This window comes from Balearica regulorum, chromosome 20, assembly GCF_011004875.1.
Source record: "Balearica regulorum gibbericeps isolate bBalReg1 chromosome 20, bBalReg1.pri, whole genome shotgun sequence".
NCBI lineage: Eukaryota > Metazoa > Chordata > Aves > Gruiformes > Gruidae > Balearica > Balearica regulorum.
In genome coordinates this window covers 475,229-496,078 of record NC_046203.1, presented here as the reverse complement: position 1 = coordinate 496,078, position 20,850 = coordinate 475,229, and the positions used below count along the sequence as shown (strand labels likewise).

The window sequence follows — 20,850 nt, the reverse complement described above, 5'->3', positions numbered from 1 at the left end:
TCCCTGTGTGCCGCACAGCCCCAGCCTGCTGTGACCAAAATAACACGGAGAACAAGTCACCATCAGAATCTGCCTTTTAGTCCCCACCTCATCAGAGAAGGCAACAACAAAAACCACTATTCAGCAATTTGCAAACATTAACAAACTTTTAATGAGCTGTAGTGCAGTATGCAGGGAATAATTATCTCTGTGCACAATAATTCCTGTTGCTCAGATTCCAGAGGTGACTTGCGCAGAGGCTGAGCCTATAACTCACATGTGACTCCCAGGCCCAAGCTGAGGCCATCAGACAGAGACTTTGGGGACTAAAACCTCTCATTTCATTCCAGACAGTGGATTCCTAACACAGCCCGCTGTTTTTTCACTGCTTTGTGCAATAATTTACATCCTCAGAAGCAGAACCATTGAAAACAGTAACGCTGTGCCTTATGTGAATGGGTAGAGATGGCTGATCGGGCAGCGCTTCGTTTTACTGAGCTAATTGCACAAGAGATGCAAAGCTGTGGGGAAGGAACTGCGTGCAGAGGAGATAGAGGAACCATGGCCTGTTTCTTCTCGTGCTCTGTCTGTGCTGGGATAAACAACCTGGATTAGGCTGGCAGCCGTGAGCCGGGTCCGTCCCGGCTGCTGGTGTCACGCATGCCCAGCAGCTCCTGGTGCCTCTGCCCCTCTCCCTTGGAGCCCCCAAAGATGCTCCCCAGCCTCCTGCCTGACCCGGTGAGGCCTTTGCCATGCTTGTCCTCACGCATGGCTGGATAAGCTGACCTCGTGTATGATTTTTTTCCTCTCCCCCTCCCCTGCCTGTCCTTAATTCCAGCAAACCCCCCTCAGAGGCTAAGCGTAAGCTGGATGAATGGTTTCTCTCCCCGTCTTACAACCCTGCCCTGTCTCTGACCAAGCAGAGGAGGGAATATTGCGTTCTCTAAAAGGGAGGAAGGAAGAAAATGTGATCCATGGAGCAGAGGCAGACACACTCAGCATGCTCCACTTGAATCTCTGTGTTAGCAAGAGCTGGAGATGCCGCGTCACGGCTGAAAGCACTAACAGCCTCCGAGCATCAGTGCTCTGGGAGCAAGCCGTGAATCCGAGTGTCCAGGGGAAGGAAGCGGCTTTGGCTGGTACCTGCACTCGAGGGATGCTGTATTTCAGCTGCTCCGTGTCCTCTCTCCCTCTGGTGAGGAAGGATTTCGGCTGCGCTGTCCCAGCCCCTTGGCAGAGGCGATGCCCAGCCCCGGGCTGCTGCGGAGCTTGGCTCTGAATTATTCAGTGTCCACACAGCACAGCCTCCTTCTCTCACTTCAAAATGAGCAGACGGGAGGAAAGCAGGCAAGATAGCGGGTTAAAGCAGGTCAAAGCCTCGCCGCTGCCACTCTGGGTCCAGCTGAATCAGAGCAACAGCTTCTGGGAGCTGCAGCTCTCCTCCGTCCTACCGCTGGTGGGAGGGAGCGAGGGGACGGGAGCCAGCTTGAGGGCACAGCCTTAAAATCCAGCTGAGGGGGAGTTTAAGGGCCCCAGGGGAGGGCATACAAGGATGGCAGGGCCTGGCATGCCCCTTGTTTTCTCTGAAGTCTGGGATGATGTGGAGGGTAGCACATGGCTCCTGTCCTGGACCCTGCCAGTCTCACAAGTAGCCCACGGGCTCAGTGGACTACTGCCTGCGGCAGCCTCCATCACCTCCCTCTGCCCGTAGCACATCCTTGCTCCTGGCATCCCGCGCAGCCGTTTCGGGGTGCTCCTCCCACCTCCCAGCTGCTCCCGTACAGGAGGGTGAAACCCGCTCGCCGTTAATTTGGCTCCAGCCACAAAACCTCCAGCAAGCAGTGGGACCCAGCCTTCTTGCTACCGGGAGAGCGAGGCACAGATGCGTGCAGGAGGCAGTCAGACATGCCTGCTCGTACACACGCACGCTGCTCACTTGCTGCTGAGGAGGGCTGAGAGCCGAGCACCCGCTGCCAGGACAGCCCCCAGCTGCCTCCTGCCCCGGCGAAGGCACCCGCACGCTGCCCTGCCAGTGGGACGGGCACGGGGCGGTGCTCAGGGACGTTCCCCAGCCACCGCACTGCTCTTCCCAGAGAAGGCCCTCGCTTCCTAATCGGGGTAAACAAGGAAAATTAATTAAAGAGAAAGCAGAGGCAGCCGGTCACCCCGCCCACCTGCGCCCAGGTCACTTATATTTCTCGCCGTTCAGCCCTTCGCCACTGTGCAAAAGTTTTGTTATCCAAAGGATCAATTTTACCGGGGAATTGCTTTCTGAATTCGACCTTTGAGGATCATCAATCTAAGCAGAGAACTATAACCCCGGCAAGCTGACCCCGCAACACAGCACTTTTCAGCCCAATCAATCAGGCTGCATTATTTAATAGCGAACAGCCGAGCACCGTCAGCCAGCCCCGATTGCCAACCCCATTTTGTGTGAAGGTTTCTGCATCCGGGCCTCCCTGCTGCTCGTGCTCGGCGGCTCAGCTTTAACCCCTTCTTCAGACTTCCCTGCCTTCTCCTGCGGGCCTGCAGCCCAAGGACGTCCACCCGCCGATGGTCTGTGCACAACGTCGTTCCCCAGCCGAGATCCAGCTGGTGGAGACTGGAGTAAATGACATTAGCCCAGTCCCCTGGGTGGGAGCTGCTAGTCCTGCCTGCCTCCGCTCAGCTTCCTCGAGCGGCCAGCCATCGCAGGACAGAGACGGTGAAGGGAAAGGTTAGGAGCTACTCAGCAATGAGGGTTAACTACCAGCAGCGGGGCAGACGCCTGCGCTGTGTCCTGCAGAAGGCAGCGACGGCCCCGCTCCAGTCCCGCGGCTGCTCCAGCACAGGGCCGGCCGCAATACGCTGCCTTTGGCTCCGACAGAGATCTGAAGAGCCGGGAGCGTTTCTCCTCTCTAGCTCGTGGGTCAAGGCCGGCGGCAATGGTGCTGTTTCTCGGCAAGCATTCCGAGCCCAGGTAGGACGCAGGTGTGGTGGGGCACAGCCCGGAGGAGAGCCGCCCCAGCACACACCCAGCAGGAGCTACAGCACCCACAGGCACCCTCCATGGCCTGGGGACACCTGAGTCCTGCCCTGGGCTGTTAGCAGGTGCTCACAACTGCGTTTTGCATTAAACAGAAACTGGCTCACACCATTCCTCGGCAAAAGTGGCCAGAGCAACGCGTGGCACGAGACGTTACAGTTTGCATGATGGGGTATTTATGAGTTCACTTTAGTACAGGTCGTTCAGCTGCTGCCTTCCCTCAGAGTGGTGCAGTGTGGGCTGACGCTGCCAATGCCTCCACCAGGGAACATCACGGAGCTTGGAACGCCAAGGAAAGTTTACAGGAAAGTGTCCTCTTTTTTTTTTTTTTTTTTCCAGCCGTAAAGAACAGTTTGCCATCTCTGCATTTCTCCAAGTCAGCATCCTGGAGGTCACAGCAGTGAGTGGTTGGAGAGGTGTCCGGCGCCAAGCCCGCGTGCGAGGGAAAGAGATGCCCATGCACAGGCTTTGAAAGGGGGTGCAGGTGGGGGTGAGTGCTGCAGAGCTGCAGGAGCCGTGCTGGGCGTGGGAAAGCGGCCCCCATCCCTGAGCTTTCATTAATAATGACTTTTGAAATAATTTTAAAAAGCCACCCCAGCCCTGTGCTTTCCTTCCAAGGATCCTTATGTGTTTTACAACCTCTTTTCTGTCCACAGCCCCACTTTGCAGAGCGGGGAAGTAAGGCAGAGAAAGGCACAGAGCATCTCTTCATCCCTGTCCCTCCCCATGGGGCTGAGCCAGACAGACCTTGGGGTGCTGGCATCCCCTACTTGGGCCTGACGCCGTGACCCCACTGCTGTACTGGGTAGGGCTGGAGGAACCACTCAGTGCGTGGAGACCCAGAAAGCTGCTCCATCCTCGTGCACCCCTCACCCAGCTCCCACCATGGCCCAATCCTGCCTTGCCCCAAGCTCCTTAAAAAAGAGCCTGGGTGAGGACAGGGGGCAACAGAAGTCCACTACAGTGGGCCACCATGTCCCTTCCAAGTCTCCTTCCAGTCCACCTCACGCTCTCATCTCCACCCCGTGCTCACCATGAGGATACCGCTGCACGGCCGCATGGCCCCAGGGGTGCTGTGGAGACCTGGTCCCCTTCTGCTGGCTCCCGGGCCACCGTGCTCCTGCTTCCCCTCCATCACTGGCTTGGCAGTGGTGCCCCCCTGCTCCCTTTCCGCTCGCCCGAGCTGGCGTTGGGGAGCGGCAGCGCACAGCGGAGAGCTGCTAATGACTGCCATCCGAAGGAAGGCGTATGATAGCTTTCCCCTGAATTGTTTGCTCTCACTGTAATTGATGAGCCTTTAATGAGTCTCATGGGACGATGTGTTTGAAGGGAGCTCTTTCCTCTCTGTCCCCGAGGAAAATGATGTTTCAACTGATCTCGGCTCTCGGGGAAACATGAATAACTCTTCTCCATCTCTCTATTGTCATCCCCAGCCGTTGCTCGCAGCACGCTCCGGCAGCTGCCTGGCCATGGCTTACCCGCTTTTTACCTGCTCCTTTGAAACTGTTTTGGCAGCTCAGCAAAAGCAGGGAGCAAATCTTTTGGGCAAAGCATAACGGGCGCTGAGCTTGGATTGTTTCTGGCCCATCTGTGCGTGCAGAAGCAGGTAAAAATAGCTTCTAATGGCTGGGCCACGGAAGAAGCACCATCCCTTTGCAGAGAACAGTGACATGAGGATTCGCCTTGCTGGGAGATCTCTCTGGCAGAGGTTCGCTATCGCCAGTGGACGGAGCAGGGCTGAAAGGGATGAAGATGAAGACGATGGCAGCTCATTCATCCCAGGAGCAGGGCTGGGAGCGTAACTGAGCCTGCGGTCCAGGGGCTGACGGGGGAGGAAAAGCCATTTTAACTCGCTGTTTCTTTCTGCTTGAACCAGGTAGAGAGGCTTCTGGGTTTTGCTGCTTTTTGCAGACTGAAAAAACCCCCAGGGTTAGGTCAGAGGGACATGTTGTGAGCGGGTTTTTTTCCTTGCGGGTTTTCACTTTTGGTTGTGTGTAGGGAGGAACCCTCCCCGCTGCTCTTCAAAATGATTTGAGGTTTGGGTTACAAAGAGGAGACAATTTAAAAGATGCCAAAGTGGAGAGCACGCTAGCTGGCTGTTCCCATCCGAGAGGCTATTTATTTAAAATAAGTTGACACTCACCAGCTGTCAAGATCCTGCTGACTGGTGGAACACTATTTACATTCAAAGCTGTCTTAAAAAGCAAACACGAAACCAAACTTCCCCATTAGGGGGTCGGGCAACAGAAGGGAGGAAGGGTGAAGAGGACATCACACGGATACGTGAACATAAATATTTGCAGAGTAATGTGTATAAATGCTCTTGGTCTTTCTCCTGGAATGCAATAATGCCTGCAATTGAGTTCATTGGCCAAATTGAATTTGGGCTCCTGTAGAAGTCTCTTTATATTAAGTGCTTTAACATACATCACCTTCTCAGTCTATCGACGAAATTCTATTATCCGCTCAGGGCCGGACGCAACTCGGCAACAAAATCGGAGGGGAAATAAAAACCTTCACAAACCGAAGCCAGGAGCAGGTAATAGGACCTTGGGCATCTGTCTCCGGCTATTGACAAAGTGTCACAAGTGTCTGGGGGAAGGAGGAGCTCTCTGGGTTTCTTGCTAACTCCCTCCCTCCCGCTCAGCAAGTTTCCCCTCCATCTTGCTGCAGTGGGAGTAAAAACCTTTACGAGACTCAAGGAAAGCCAAGCAAACACTTGCTGTGCATTAACTGAATTTAACTATATGACCATGAGCAAGATTTTGCTTGAACTCAAGCTAATTCCAGCCTGGAGGAACGCCAGGGAAATTCAGCCATCCAGCTCTCCGGGGCTGCCCAGCACGGAGGCGAGGAGGGGCCGAGGAACACGGCGCACCGTTGGCACAGACTTGGCCGTCCTTGACACGAGGATGCTGTTACCTCCTGGGACCCCAAGTCTGGCTGCCAGGAGCTGCGGGGGGACGGAGCAGGCCAGGCGCAGGTGGATGTCATGGTCTTCCCAAAGGTGCTGAGCACGGGCGCAGGCTGGCTGCGGGCTGCAGGAGCGTTGGGCCAGTTCTTGGGGGACATTTGGGTGAGCCCATGGCTATTTTGGGGACGATGCTCCGGCACTGGGGCTGAGCAAACTCATCTGGAAAAGCTCTCGCTCTCGCAGATCGTTTACCCCAGGTCCCTGCCTGTCCCCCTTCTGCAAAGCAGTGGTGGCGCAGCCGGCAGGTCCCATCCTGCTCCTCAGGGAAAGATGCTCAACAGGGACACCGGCCGTTACACAAAATCACGACCCTCAACAAGACACTGTTCCACTGACCAAACCTGCTTCTTTCCTCTGTCCCTTTTAGAGATGGCTGTGTCGGAGAAGTCAAGGTTGCAAACCTCTACGGCTGGAGGCTCTCCAACAGCTTCATCAACAGCGTCAGAAGGAAGAATGTCCAAGCAGGGAAACGCAGCCTGGGGGCAGATGAGAAGCGCTTTGCGCTGGCACCCCTGGTTCAAGCTGAGCTACAACTGCAGGGGGAAGCGCGCTGAGCTGCCGTCGTTGCGCTGGCCTGGGGGACAGAAGCAGTAGGCAGCCACCAAACTAAGCAGGATTGGCTTTGTTTTTAACAGTGGTACAGCACTGAATATCACCGCATCTCAAGAGTCACCAAGAATGTAGAAAAAATGTATCCCTTGCATGCGGGTACCACTGACGATTAACCACCCCAACTTATTGGAGGAGGTGCTTTGGGGGATGGCTTTGATCCTCCAGGTCTGGAGGGCCTGATCCTGGCTCTTGGCACAAGGATAACAGGCTGGGAAAATTCATTCTGCTCCACTAGTGCAAACTCTCCACTCCAAGTCATGTGGAGAGCAAAGCCTCCCAGAGAGCATCAGCACACAGCACCAAGAACTGCACAAGGGGAAGGCAGGGATCAAAGCAGGGGAGCACAGAGGGCCTTTCCCTTCAATTCTTTTGTGTAAGCAAAAGAGAAGCCAAGGAAACCCTCAGAAAAGCAATCGGGGAAGAGAGGAAAGGAAATGCCGTTACAAAACTGGAAACCTCATGCTCTTTGGCCTGAGCAAAGCCGAAGACGAAGCACTGTTACATGGTGCTGCTCGGTTCTGAGTAACACTCCCTCCTCCTGCCTTCCTCTGGGGACTGCTCATCACCGGGGGGACAGACAGACAGCGTGCACTGGGGCAGGGGAGGATGAAGGAGAGAAATCTGAATAATCAGCCTAAAATTGATTCACTTCTGCTCAACCTGATTTCTCCTAACTGGATCCACATGTCCTGGCCATAGCACATTAACTTCAATTACGGCTTATTAATGTCCCCGTGATGGAGCGTGCCCCGCTGAGCACTGCGGTGACTGACGTTATGAAGGGGAAAAAAATTACTCCAGAGAGACATAGTGTGTAATGGAAAGGGAACCAGCGGCTTTCATCGCGCCGGCCGTCAGTCCAGGCAGCCAGGAAAAGCTCATTCACCCATTCCCGAGAAGATGATTGAGCTCACTGCTGCACCAAGGAGAAAACTAAGCAGTGAATAGAGATCTGCGGGGAAAAGTCTTTCCGCTTCCCTTCCCCACCCTGCCTGGCACACACAAGCACGCAGGCCAAGGGCTTGCTCGTGTCTATTCCTGTCTTGACTCCTCTGCATCTCCAGTTACTCTGCAGATCAATAGGGACAGGATGGAAGAAATAAAAAAAAGAAAAAGATACCAAGAAAGAAGAGAGTAAAAATACAGTCGGCCATGAACAGAGAAATGGACCTGGCTGAGGTTGTGGGGGGAGGAGATGCAGATGGAGGGGGCAGAGGGGGCCCTGAAGCACCAGCCCATTGCACCAGCACCCAGGAGGGGAGCAGTGACCCTCAGGATTCACCAGACCCTCTAGAGATCCCGGCAAACTCTTGAACTGCCCCGGTCCATCTGGCCTACAGGAGGAGAGAAGGCAGCAAACTCCTTCCCCTTCTGCACATGTCCTTAGCTCCATCTCTTTCTGCTTTTCCCAAAAGCTCTGTGAGATGGCAGTGAGGGGTTTTCCTTGGTGGGAAGCAGAGAGGTGAAGGACAGGGTGTGCCTGGACACAGGGCCCAGGGACATCAGAGAAACCTCTCTGAACCCACCAGTTAAGGCTGAGGCATGAGAAACCACTCTGGCTCATGGTCTGCTCTGAGGGAAAAGCATTTTGCTCTTCCCTTGACTGTGAACGTCAACTGGAAATGAGCTGCCATGCGTCTCATCGCCCTGCGGATGCTGCCAGCTGCCTGCCAAAACCCTGGAGCTGTACAGAGGCACAGGCGATGCCATGCACTGCTCCTCCGATGCCACGCACCGCGGCAGGCACTGCTCCTCCAACCTCCCAGGGCTGATCACATCTCTGAGTCACCGGCACTTCTACTCTCCAGCTGGGCTTTTCTGGCTGCTTTTTGCCTTTGAGCCTTCATTTCTCCACAATCGTCTTCCCTCTCGTATTCCATGACTCCCGTAGTGGGTATCTAACACTACCCTCCATTTTATCTGGGCGCTTTCCTCCTGTTCCCATGTCTTGGAAGAGGCACTGTCCATCCCCAGCCCTGCCTCCCCACTTCCCCATGCAGCGCTCCTGTCAGGCTCACATTGATTTCTCCTCTTTTCCTCTCAATAACCCACCCCTTGTTGAGCCATACACAGGATTTAATTTGGTTTTAGTCCCTGTACTGCAACTGGCTTTGCTTACAGCTGGAATTAGATTGCTTTCCAGTGAAAAAACCTACTTGCTGGGACCAGGATAATCACAGGAACAGAGTTAATTCACATGAAGCTTCTCCACCTCATACACCACTTATCCACAGCTCCTCAGCCGCTCGTCCTGCCCTGCCCTGCACCCATCGGTGCTGTGAGAGTCAGCCCAGGACAGGCATTGACTTCTTCCTCATCCATCCATCCAGGATGAGCGTCCCCTTCTCCTGGAGACTGGCCCAGCAAGCAGGGACAGCCAGGGAGAGCCGGAGCAATGCAAAACTGGGTCTTGCTGTAGCTCAGGACTTGGAGTTTGGGCTGGAAAAAGCAGATTTCAGAGTTTGCTTTGTCCCTGGCCAAGGAAAAGCCCTCTCCTCCCAGAGGCCCTGCTGCATCAGAGGAGTCGCTGTCAGGCAGCTCGTGGTGAGCGGAGCCAAGAGGGAAGCGGAGGCGAGCAGGAGCCGCTGCTCTGCAGCAGCCGCGGGCAGGCGTCCACGCAGGCAGGCGTCCACGCAGGCAGCGTGCCAGCTCCAGGGGGGAGGCCGCCAGGAATTAGCCAACAAACCCCAACCTGTCTCATTCTGGCCCCAGCAAAAAAAAGCAGCATTGCAGCTTCCACCGGGAGTTTGCAGCCCGATCCTCCCTCCGCAGCCCTGTCCTCAGGATGTAGGCGGCTGCGGACTCTCAGATGTCTCTTAGAGGTTGTGCTCCCCCTCCCCGTGGTGTTTGAAAGGGTTTTCCTCCTCTGCTCTGGTTGCCTCTTTTCACAAAGTTTGTAGGGATTTTATCTCTTGAAACAATCTCTGCTGCTATTAAATGGTATTAAATTTGGCCAGTGAGTTCAAAGGCTGGTGGGGGACTGGCTGTGGGGGGAGGAAGGCAGCTAACAGCCAGCAAGGTGCTGGTTTGTGGAGAATCCCACCAGCATAGCCAGATCGTAAAAGTGCTGAAGCAGCACATCCTGCCCAAGGCAGGCAGAAAAGGTAACGGGCTCTGGGGAGGAAGGCATTCACGGGACACCAGGAGTATTTTAACATGTATCTTAAAGCATCAAGTATCCTGAAGGTGCTGTGGGTGCAGTGACAAGTCCTTGGTTACCTGCAGAGTCATCTCCATGCTTGGAAACGAAAGGTCATTGCACAAGGGCATCAAACAGTTAATCCTGATTTACCACTATCTGAGCTGAAAACTCTGTGTGTCCCTGTTCCAGCCCCAGAGCCCAACCAGCCCGAATAGATTGATGCGCCAGCTCCAACCCTTCCTGCCAGCCACCCTGCTCAGCGTGGGCTTTGGCTGGGATTTGAGCTTTGCCACCGTTGTCAGTAACCCCAAAGATCCCTGCGGGCAGCTCGGCCGCCCGGGGGGAGCGGAGCCGCGGCCGACGGAGCAGGGGGCAGGACTGGCTGTGGCCAGGGGCAGCAGAAGGCAACACACTGGCCTTTTCGCTGGCTTTTTTGCTTGCCTTTGCCTGCTTTTCCTCCCTTCCGCTCTTTGCTGGTTTTGCCCCACCATGAGCTGTTCCGAGGAGCGCGCATATTTAGTTCGCCTGGCGGTACTTTGGGGCAGGTGCAAGACGTCTCTCTGCACATAGCTATACAGACACACATTACAGAGCAGTGCTCCTCCGCACCTCTGCCCGTCTGCCCGAGCTCCCCAGGGCTCCTGCCCGAGCAATCCCAGCAGCCGGCACCCCGACACGCTGCCAGCCGAGCGAGGAGCCACGGCTGCTCATCCCGCACAGGCAACCACGACGCAGGAGAGACCAAGCTCCTCTGCCTGCTGCTGCCCTCACCGCTGCCTCCTGCCTCCCCCCGCGGGAGGAAAGGGCTCTCTCCCGTCCCTCGCTGCAGCTTCCTTCCCCTTGGAGCCCATTCAAAGCCAGCCCCGGTGGCACCTGCAAAACGTTTTTGCTTGCAAGTCTCAGAAGCAAACAGTTTGGACCCGATACAAACGGCTCCTCTGTCGCTGTGGTGATTCTTGTTAGCGAGGGGTGGGTGATGGGAAGATTTTTTCCCCTCTCGCCTGTAAGTCTCGCACAAGCTGAATCCACAAGCTGGATGGGAAATTAGCCATCTCGGCATTTTTCCACCTTACTTTGCTTTTTCGGTTGATGTCATAACGTAACATATGGCATCGTACAGGGAAATGAAAAACAAAAACCAGGAGAAACAAACCCCCTCCTGCCTTCCCCTGCCCCAGATCTGTCGGGGGGTTTACCCTCACCCCAAACTTCATCTGCGGGAGCCAGGGCTGCTCCAGGGGTGCCGGGCTGACTCGGGACGACCCATCCTGCTTGTACTGGCAGTTAGCTGGATTTTAGTGGGACGAGCCTCATTCCTTACCCCCCAGATCCACTAGCATCGCCCCCGAGATTTTTGGGCAGAGGCTGCCTGGGTTTGCACAGCTGGGGACAGGGTATCTTAGAGAGAATGCGGAGCCCGGCCGTCCACCCAAGCGAGCCACGTCCCAGCTCCCCCCGCGCCGGCTCCGAGAGGACACAGCCCTTCTCTCAGAGAATCCTGCGGCAGCCTTGGAGGTGCCCCAGCCGCTCCCTGCAAGGACACATCTGCTTTATTACCAATACTGCCCTGCCTGGGGAGAGAGGGTATTAGAGCGAGAAACACCGATAATCTTATCGGTCGACAGAAACGCTGATGGCTTAGTTTTCTAGCAGTAACCCTCTTCTCATCTCTTCGAGAAGAGACACCCAAAGAAATACAGCAGCCGTTACCTGCCGGTGACTTCAATGTTGGAGACGGCATAGAAGTACTTGTACAAGTTCTCCCTCTGCACGTAGGTGCCCCCCAGGGCTGGTCTCAGCAGTCTCATCCGCAGGTCGGTCACGGTGAAGAAGTCCTTGAGCCCTTTGGCGCTCTCCAGCCGGGTGTACAAGTTGTCCATGTTCTTGAGGTCAGGGCCAGCAAAGATGGCAAAGCGGTCCCTCACCTCAAACTGGACGGTCTTCTCTTTTTTGGAGCCCGCCCAGCGGGAATACTCCTCCGTGCAGAGGACCCTGTTGGCACTGGTGGTGGAGAGGTCCCGGACCCTCCGTGCTGGCATGCTGAAGGCCTCCATGCAGTCATCTGCGTAATACTGGTACGGGTGCCAAGTCCTCCCATTGTCCAGCGACTTCTCCAGCATCATGATGGTGGGCCGGCCGTACTCGAAGGTTATCACGATGTCATCCGTCAGCTCGATGCTCTTGTTCCAGGACAGCGTGATGTTGGCCAGCAGTGGCTCCGGGTACCGGCGCCATGTCACGCTCTGCCAGTACGTGGCCAGCCCTTCGTCCTCGCTGTCAAACATGAGTTTTGGCGGGTGGGCCAGGTCCGGGTTGGAGGCGTCACACTCATCGCTGCACAGGTACGGGTTCTCCTGGAACAACAACAACGGTCACGAGAGAGGAAGGCAATGCCTGGGCATCGCATGGGCATCGCGTGGGCATCGCGGGCACACGGCCGAGCTCGCGCTGTTTTAGCTGCTTGTGTCAAACGTTAACTACTGGGCTGCACTGGGGCATGCTGGGGTCTGGCTCTGGATGGTGCTGTTTCTGAGCATGAATTTAAGACAGAAATACGTGGCTTTGCCTTTTCTAGAAGAACAGCTGAGCTGTTTCCTTCAAAAGGCCCTTCAGGAAAGGGCCTTTCAGTTTGGCATGGGGGCAATTTTCATAGAGAGCACTTTCACTTTCCCCGAGACAGTCTCTGAGAAACTTCGCTTAAGCTTGGCCGAGTTACAAGCCTATGGAAAGCTCCGTTCAGCCCTGCTCCCTTGCAAGAACCAGATGGCTGAAATCCCCAAAGCACATGCATGCCTCTGATGGCTCCTGATGCCGAATGGGCTGGGGACACACTGTGTCCCCCCCCAGCACCTCTGAGCATGGCTGGAGGAGGGAAACCCGATTTCCCAAGCTGGGAGCTGGGACAGGACTGGGCAGTAGCGGGGAGGGCAGAGATCTGTGCTCCTGGCGTCTCCGCTGTCCCCAGGACAGCACCCTGGCCTCGCAGGCAAACAGAGCGGGTATGGCGGGGCTCACCCACTGAGCCCCACGTGGTGACCATTGCTGGTCACTCCTCAGTTCATGCTACCCAAACGAACCGGAGGCTGAGCTGACAGGGAAGGAATCGGGAAGGGAAGGGGGTAGGCAGCCCTGTGCCCACCTGCCAGCGCCCAGAAGGGATCTGGGACCCCCCGCAGCCTGAACACCGTCCCCAGCCACTTGCTGCTTGTCCAGGTGCCCTTAGCCTGTGGCAAATACCAGACGTCAGTTAACGTCTGTCTTTGCAGAAACCAAGTTACATAGCTGTGCCTGGCAGCCCCGCTGCCTGCGGGGACAGGCACTTCCCCGCTGCCTTCCCCAGCTGCAGGCAGGAGGTGCGATGGTCCTCGCCCACCCACAGAGACCACAGTGGGAAGGATGGCTCATCCCACCCAGGTGACAATGTCCGCTGCTGTGTCACTTGTTGCCTGCAGGCCTGGGCAACGGGAGAAAAGGTCCAGGCATCCCATTTTGCCCACAAGTGACAGTGCACAGCCAAGCTCACGTGTTTTGCAAGGACATATGCACGCAGCCACATGTGCTGAACTGCTCTAAGGACATATCGTCAAGGGCACGCACCAAATGTTGACGTTTTGGAGGTGGGCATCAGGGTTAGCCACGTCAATGGGTTCATTGCTCATCCATACACGTGTTAAAGTTTGTCATTACAAGCTGCGGTCTCTCTTGCCCTGCAGCTCCTGCCTTCAGGAGCGCGTGGGTCAGACCTACCTCGGGGATGACGCGGGGCTGCGTTATAGTGGGCACTGCCTGCAAAAAAACTTTGCAACACAACGCAAATCTTTTTTGCACATAAAGCACCTCTTTGCTGTGGCTTCACTTCCCTCTTTGACTTAAAATCCAGAGGATCAGAGAGGGAAAGGAACTGGCAGGACAGCAGGCTCTGCTGCAGTGGGACCCTTATTGGGAAAGCCGAGCCACCTGGCAGGGGAGGAGCTGATAAAGTACCTGGAGCTGCTCAGGGCTGATGGCTGGAGGTGAGGAGTCTACGGGGGTGTGAGGTCTGGCCCTCCCGAGCACAGTGGACTCGCAAGGTAAGACTGAGCTGGGTTTTGTGGTTTGGTTTGTGAATGCTTTGTGTGTGGTCAGGAGCCCATGGGAAGGTGCTGTGTGTGGGAAGCAGCGCGCTCCTGCCTGGCCCCGGGGACCTCCTGCAACAGCGGGGCTGTGCCGGGGTGTGGGGGGCTGCCGGCTCCCAGCTTGCAGGGAGCTGATGCTGGTACCTGGGGGCTCAAAGAAACGAGGTGCAGGGCTGGAGTCTGCGCAGGCTGCTTGTGTCCCAGGGCTGGGAGAGCCCCGCTGTGAGCGTGGGGAAGTGTGGAAAGAAGCTGCTCCTGTGTCTGTTGCACTGGGGACTGATCCAGCACCACGGGCTTGCTTTGACCTGGGAAACAGTTGGAGTCTAAGTGCTTGTAACCTGCTTTGAGGGAGTTCCACATATACCCTGGGCAGAGCAGAGGAGAGGATCTGGCTTGCACAAATGGATGTTCTCGGGTGTGAAGTGCAGTTGTGCTTTGAATGTGGAAAACAATGTGTGACATGAGGTGCTTTGGAAAAATCTGGGCTTTGCCACCTCCAGTTGGGAAACCAAATGTCCTGGGAACTACTTAGAGCTTCTTCACTCTGCGTCTGTAAAATGGGCCTCTGGTGCCTCCCCGCAGCTCAGAGACACGCGCTGAATGCGAGCAACTGTTTGCACAGCGAGTGGAGGCCACAGCGCCGAGAAGCCTAGAAAAGCTCAGGAGGACATAAATAATTCTGTCTTCTGAGCAGCGTGCGAGTAGCACGCTGTAAATAAGGCAGAAGGCTGTTCCGCCAGCAGCAGGGATAAAACAAAACAGCGAGCAGCTGATCCGTACATGAGCACGAGGCTCCTTTGCAGGGGATGCAGCAGCAGCCTTGGGGAGAAAAGGGGACTCCTGTAAATAAAGCATGCGTTGTCGGGTGCGTGTGCACGAGGCTGCCAGAGAAAGCAGCAGAAGCCAGTTGATAAAATGGGGCAAAACTCATACTGTTTTCAACATTGTCTTGCTCTCGGACACGCACCCGCCTGACGGTAAAGCCACGAGTGCCATGCTGGGATTTGCTCCTCCTGCTACAGCCTCAGCTCGAGCGACGTGTGGCTTTTGCCATCTCTGTGTGTGCTGGGAGGAAGGGCTGCAGCCGCAGCTGCTGAGCTCCGGTGCGGTGCCCATCCCTGGAGCAAGGAGGCTACTAAATGGATGCTTTGATGGATGTTTTAAAAGCAAATGGCTATAGTTTTATTATTTTTCACTTGCTTGCAGCTGTGCCAGCTGAGCAAGGGAAATGGAGTGCTCAGGTGGGTCAGGTCGAGGGGTGAGGGCACCTGCCCAGGGGAGGAGATGCCCCAAGCAAGGGGAGATGCCAGCCAGGGTGCAGCAGGGCTCTGAGCCACACTGTGGGGGGTCCTCTCCTGCTGCAACATGCTGTTCTGGAGCGGGAATTAAAAAAAACCACCTAAGATATTGACATATTTAATATGCTCTCCTGACTCGTCACGTTCAGAGGAATTGTTTACCTCTGCTAATGAGACACAGCTTCCTGCTGGGGGATGTAACTGCCTCTTAGCGCAGCTTTACAGCAGTGGCTGATAGAAAAGGAAGAAAAATCCCCATCAGCTGAAGTATGGGGGGCTCTGAGTACGTTTCCTGTGCTGAGGCAACATATTGTGTTGCAGTATGGTCCTACTGCCAATGTGGCCGTACAGATGGCTTAATAGGACGGTCCTGAAAAGACCATCCTGAAGGTCCATTTTCACCTCTTGTCTGAAGGAGGGTGCAGCAGTGCAGTGTCTCGGTGGGCTCAGGTGGGGAATTGGCTCGAGGCAGCAGCACAGAAGTCCCTGATAAACCCGCCTTGCTGCTCAGACCAGCTCTGAGCAGGAGTCTCTGTGCATGGAGCCGTCCTGGCAAGAGTGCTCTTGCTGTGTGGCTTCTTTCCCTTGCGTGCAGCAGCCATGGGGCTGCCAAAGCCCCCGAGGTGACGTGAGATGAATTCCACTGAGTGTTTGCTGCTAGAGATGTCCCCAGCGTGGCCACGGTGGCCAGCTTCACCTTCAGGGCTATGGATGGTACTCCTGTCACAGCTTTCTTTGGAGGCTTCTTTAAGCAGTGGCCAAATTATGCATGGGGAAGGACTCTGACCAAACCACAATAACAAAACATTACCCAGACCATTAAAGGGTGGGAGGTGGGACAGGTTTCCCAGGAGCAGTGAGGGAAGCAACTGAGTCTGACAAGTGCGATCCCCCTCCCAGTGTCCCGTCTGGATGGACAGGGCTGGCCAGGCACGTCCCTGGCAGGGGACCTGGCGGGTCAAGAGCAGGAAGAAGCGGAGCCAAAACTCTGCCTGTCTCCCATATGCTTGTCCCAGAGATCAGGGAATGGAGGTGCACAATCCCTGATGGCTCCTATACATCTCAACCTGTAAACAAACTCAGCACAGCAGGCAAGCAAGCCCAAAGATGTCTTTAACCAGCCTGACGCTCTGGAGCGGCACGCGGCTCAAGAGCTGCACGGTTGTAACAGGGCAACACAAAAATAACCTCTAAGTGATAGTGCTGAAAGATGGGGGAGAGCCTCAAAAGCCACCGAGTGAGTCACGCCACTACAGCTTCCTCTGTTAAAATGAAGTGTTCCTTTTTGGTTTTAGGTTTATTGAATTGTCCTTCCTCCATGGGATGCTCAATGCATTTTCTGCTGGTGGGGTGGTTTGAAGTCAGCCGGGAGGGCAGGGGGGAGCGGAAACAGATGGCCATACTTTGGCTGCTCTGTTGATCCTTGTAAGATCAGTTATAGCACTATTGAAACAATTCCAGGTATTATTTTTGAATCTGGTTTCCTCCTCCAAGCTGTGTGTCCTCCAAAGAATCTGTCCAAAGTCTCAAGATATTTAGGTCTTCAATCTAAAAGTCAGAATGCATTAGCCAGGAAAACTTGGTCTCAGCGAGCTTAAAATAAACCAGTTCACTTTGAGTCTCATGCTATTAAATCAGTTGTGAGTGTCCTCACGGCGACTAGACGTTGCAGGTTTTCGGCTCTCCAGCATGCTCTTCTGGTTGCTTGTTTCTTGAGGGTGCATCAAAGAGCACTGCAACCTTACTTAGTCCCAGCAAGGGGCAAATCCTTGGGGGCAAATTGTAAAAGCCTTGTTGCGGACAAGTTGTCCTAACGAATGGCATCATAGCAAGATCGTGCCTCCATGGAGGAAATGGTTTGAGTTGGAAGGGATCTTTAAAGGTCATCTAGTCTAGTCCCCCTGCAATGAGCAGGGACGTCTTCAACTAGATCAGGTTGCTCAGAACCTTGTCCAGCCTGACCTTGAGTGTTTCCAGGGATGGGGCATCTACCACCTCTCCAGGCAACCTGTTCCAGTGTTTCACCACCTCAAGGTAAAGAATTTCTTCCTAACACCTAGTCTGAATCTACCCTCTTTTAGTTTAAAACCATTACCCCTTGTCCTATTGCTACAGGCCCTGCTAAAAAGTCTTTCCCCATCTTTCTTGTAAGCCCCCTTTAAGTATTGAAAGGCCACAATAAGGTCTCTCCAGGCTGAACCACCCCAACTCTCTCAGCCTTTCCTCACAGGAGAGGTGCTCTGACCATCTCCGTGGCCTCCTCTGGACTTGCTCCAACAGCTCCATGTCTTTCCTGTACTGGGGACCCCCAAGCTGGATGCAGTACTGTGGGGGGGTGGGGGGTGTGTCTTACCAGAGCAGAAGGGCAGAATCCCCTCCCTCGACCTGCTGGTCACACTGCTGGGGATGCAGCCCAGGATATGGTTGACTTTCTGGGCTGCAAGCACATGTTGCTGGGTCATGTCTAGATTTTTCATCCACCAGCACCCCCAAGTCCTCCTCCTCAGGGCTGCTCTCAATCCCTTCATCCCCCAGCTGGTATTGATGCTGGGGTTTGTCCTGACCCAGGTGCAGGACCTTGCACTTGGCCTCGTTGAACCTCATGATGTTCATGTGGGCCAACTTCTCGAGATGGAAATGTGTCCCAGTCCTGGTGAGTGCAAACCCAGCCCTTGGGTTTTGCCTCCTCTCGGTGCCTGGGGTCGCTGCTGGGCAGAAATGCTGCAAAAAGGACTTTCTGAAGGTGACAGCAGGGACTTGCTCCTTGAAGAGGATTTCTTAAGAAACAAGATATCGCTCTGACAAGGCGTGATGACAGGGATCCAGGATGCTGCAGCAAAGCTGTTCCCCACCTTGCTGGGGAGGGAGGGAATGGGGTGGGGGGAAAACAGCCGCAATAAAAGGCCCCAGTTTTACAAAGCCCACCTGGTTTCTAGGGCTCTTAATGAACGCACAAAGTTGTTTTGTTTTTTTTTTCCCCTGGCAGATAATGCCATTTTTAAGCCTCATAGCATAAAATTATATTTTTTTTTTAGGTGAAATTACTTGATTAATCATTAAGCTGTTGAATATTTAAAACAAACTAGACATCTGCTGCAAATGGTGAAAGCTGCACAGAAATAAAACTGCAGCTTTTAGATTTCTATGCCAAAGGGAAGCTGGAAAGCAATTGCTATCATTAGCTGCACAATGAAGAAAAATAATAAAAATAATAATACTGGGGGGGAACCCAAGATTTGAGCAAGGAAAAATAAGTAGATGATGTGAAAGTTAGTACTGCTTGGCCAAGGCTGCTCATCACAGCTCCCGTAACCCGGTGTGGTTTGTTTAATGGTGTCCTGGCCCAGGGGACCCCCTGGGAGTTGCTTTGCCTTCCGGGGTCTCTTCTGCTTGATGGAATTGTGTTAAGCTGAGGCCTCTGCTACAACCTAAGTCACCCTGGGACTAACTTGGTTTTAATTATAGTCAGTCTCCTAATAAGAATAATGACAAGGTCTTATCAACTTGTGCTAGTTTTGAGATCCAATTTTTAAATTTTTTTAGTTGTGGGGGGGAGGGAGAAATCCTTGGGTTTTTATAGGAGTATTTTTATCAAAGGGGACAAAAAGTTAAATGCATTTCTTTGGCACAAAGATCTATCGTTGTGTGAGTTTCTCTTGGGTCCTCTCTTCTGTAGTGTGTTTTTTTCCCCAAGAACTGGCTCTCAAACCCAACCAGACAGCTCTCAGACCTTGTGTGTCTCCAGGCTTTCCTGCAAGCCCTGACAACGGTTGGGACTGGGCGCCGTTTGGTCGCCCCCTCCGTCGCCTGAAGAGACAGGTCTGGCTCCGTTGACCGAGGAGGAGCTTGCTGCAGACTCTGAAATGAGAGATCTGCTTAACAACCAGGCTGCTGGAGCAGACAGGAGAAGGTCTGGTGCCCACCGAAGGCTGTCCCTCCTGGCCTTGGTGGGGCAGCTGGGACCGGCTGCTGCGGGAGGTGGAGGGGCTGCGGGTGAGGAGGGGCTGCATGGCGCTGCCCCTCTTATCTACGGGTTTTCATCCAGTTTTTCTGAGCAGCACAAGTAATTTGGGGGAAAAACATCCCTGCGCAGAAGCAGCGTTTTGGTGGGCAGAGAGTCGGGCAGTTGCTGGAGTGATTTCAGTGGGGCAGGCGACAGCACAGAAACCTCCTTCCTTCCTTCTTGGGAGCGCTTGTAGCCAAGGACATCTCGGTCTCAACCCCCACCCAGGAGGGGACAATCCCCTCCTTAGCACCCGCCTCATCCATCTATGATGCTTAAGGAGCTGTTGGGTGCATCCCAAGGCCCTTCTGCTTCTCGCAGTGCCCCTACAACCCTGCCTTTGACTTTCTGCTTAAAGGTTAGCTGATGAGGTTCACAAAGTCCCTGCGTTGCCTCGCACAGCAACTAAGTCCTTAAGTCCGTATCAAATTTCCTCCAGATCCTGCAAAACAACCACATCGGCAAAATCCTCGTGTGCACCTGATCCCTCCTGCCCTGCTACATCCCTGCCGTGGACCGGTGCCACTGCGGGTGTCCTGCAGCCTCCCCTTCCCTGAACAAGTCACGGGGAGGACGGGTGGCCGTGGGAGATGGGGGTCCCCAAGTTGTAGAGGGCAGCAGGGACCAGCCCGCTCCATCGTTGCCTCTCCCACGGGTGCTCCGCACACATTCCCCACTAAGTTTTATTTTGCACCGTCGGCTTCTCCCCTTCCCGTTCCCCATCCAGCACCAAGTTGGATCTGTTTGCTCAGGAGGCTGCAGGATAAAGCTGAAATGATCATCTCGGTGCGTTTGCTTTCCTGCTGCTTTACAATCAGCAGAGTTCCTCGGATTCACACTGGGATTGAGCTGCGGGGCATCACTTTGCCTCCATCCCCTTCTCCAGCATCCCTGTCTCTGCCAGCACTTCGCAGGGTTCTCTGTCCCCGTCCCAGCTGGGCTGCAGGTTTGCTCCGGTGCCCGTCAGCACCACGATTCAGCACCAGGAAACAACCCGCCAGGTAGGGAAGATGCCATCCCAGACCCAGCTCTGGTGGCAACTGCCTTTACCCCCCCCCACTGATACCGAGTTAAATCTATTTTCTAGATTTAGATAGACTTTTCTATCTACTTTTGACGAGGGCCATGCTGAGCAATGCACGTTTTGAGAAGCTTCCTTGTTTTTTCTTCCAATAACCGCTCCAGGACACGATGCTCTTTCCCAAACAGAATTGCATCTACCTGGCAGAAAACGCAGGCTTGTCCTAACGTCATTACGGGGTATTTTCACTCTTGCTGCTCCTGACCTGAGGGGTCAACTGCTCTATCTGGATTTATGAAAAGACAAGGTGATTTTATGATCAAAAATAACATTTGTGGGTAATTAAATCTCATGCTTCAGGGCATAAACCATAACCCGCCAGTGGCCAGGATGGGACTCCCAAAGAACTGGAAATACTCTCCGACAATTAATTTTCACTCTATTCATGGGCTGGGAGGGATCAGAGGGGTGAAACAACCGTAATTAATTTACAGCGATTATTTCCAACAGCTGGCAAGTGGCATAACTCACTGACAGAGATGGCTGGGAGCACGGAGATAATTGAGGAGAAATGCAAGGCTCCTCTCGAGCCAAACAGCCCCGCGCCGGCCCTTCCCCATGAGCCAAGGGTGCCCTCCTCGCTTGATGCCCCGGGGGACGTGGGGGGGCGGTGGGGGATGC

At 54.5% G+C, this 20,850-nt stretch overlaps 1 protein-coding gene across 4 annotated transcripts in view; it reads right to left on the bottom strand.

Moving 5' to 3' along the window:
- The window catches only part of NTNG2 (netrin G2), a 52,615-nt gene that overhangs the window by 16,483 nt on the left and 15,282 nt on the right, over positions 1-20,850 (bottom strand). For all 4 annotated transcript variants that reach the window (XM_075772708.1, XM_075772705.1, XM_075772707.1 and 1 more), the window contains exon 3: positions 11,443-12,086. In XM_075772708.1, coding sequence (XP_075628823.1) covers positions 11,443-12,086 — 644 coding nt within the window. The remainder of the gene's footprint in view (positions 1-11,442; positions 12,087-20,850) is intronic.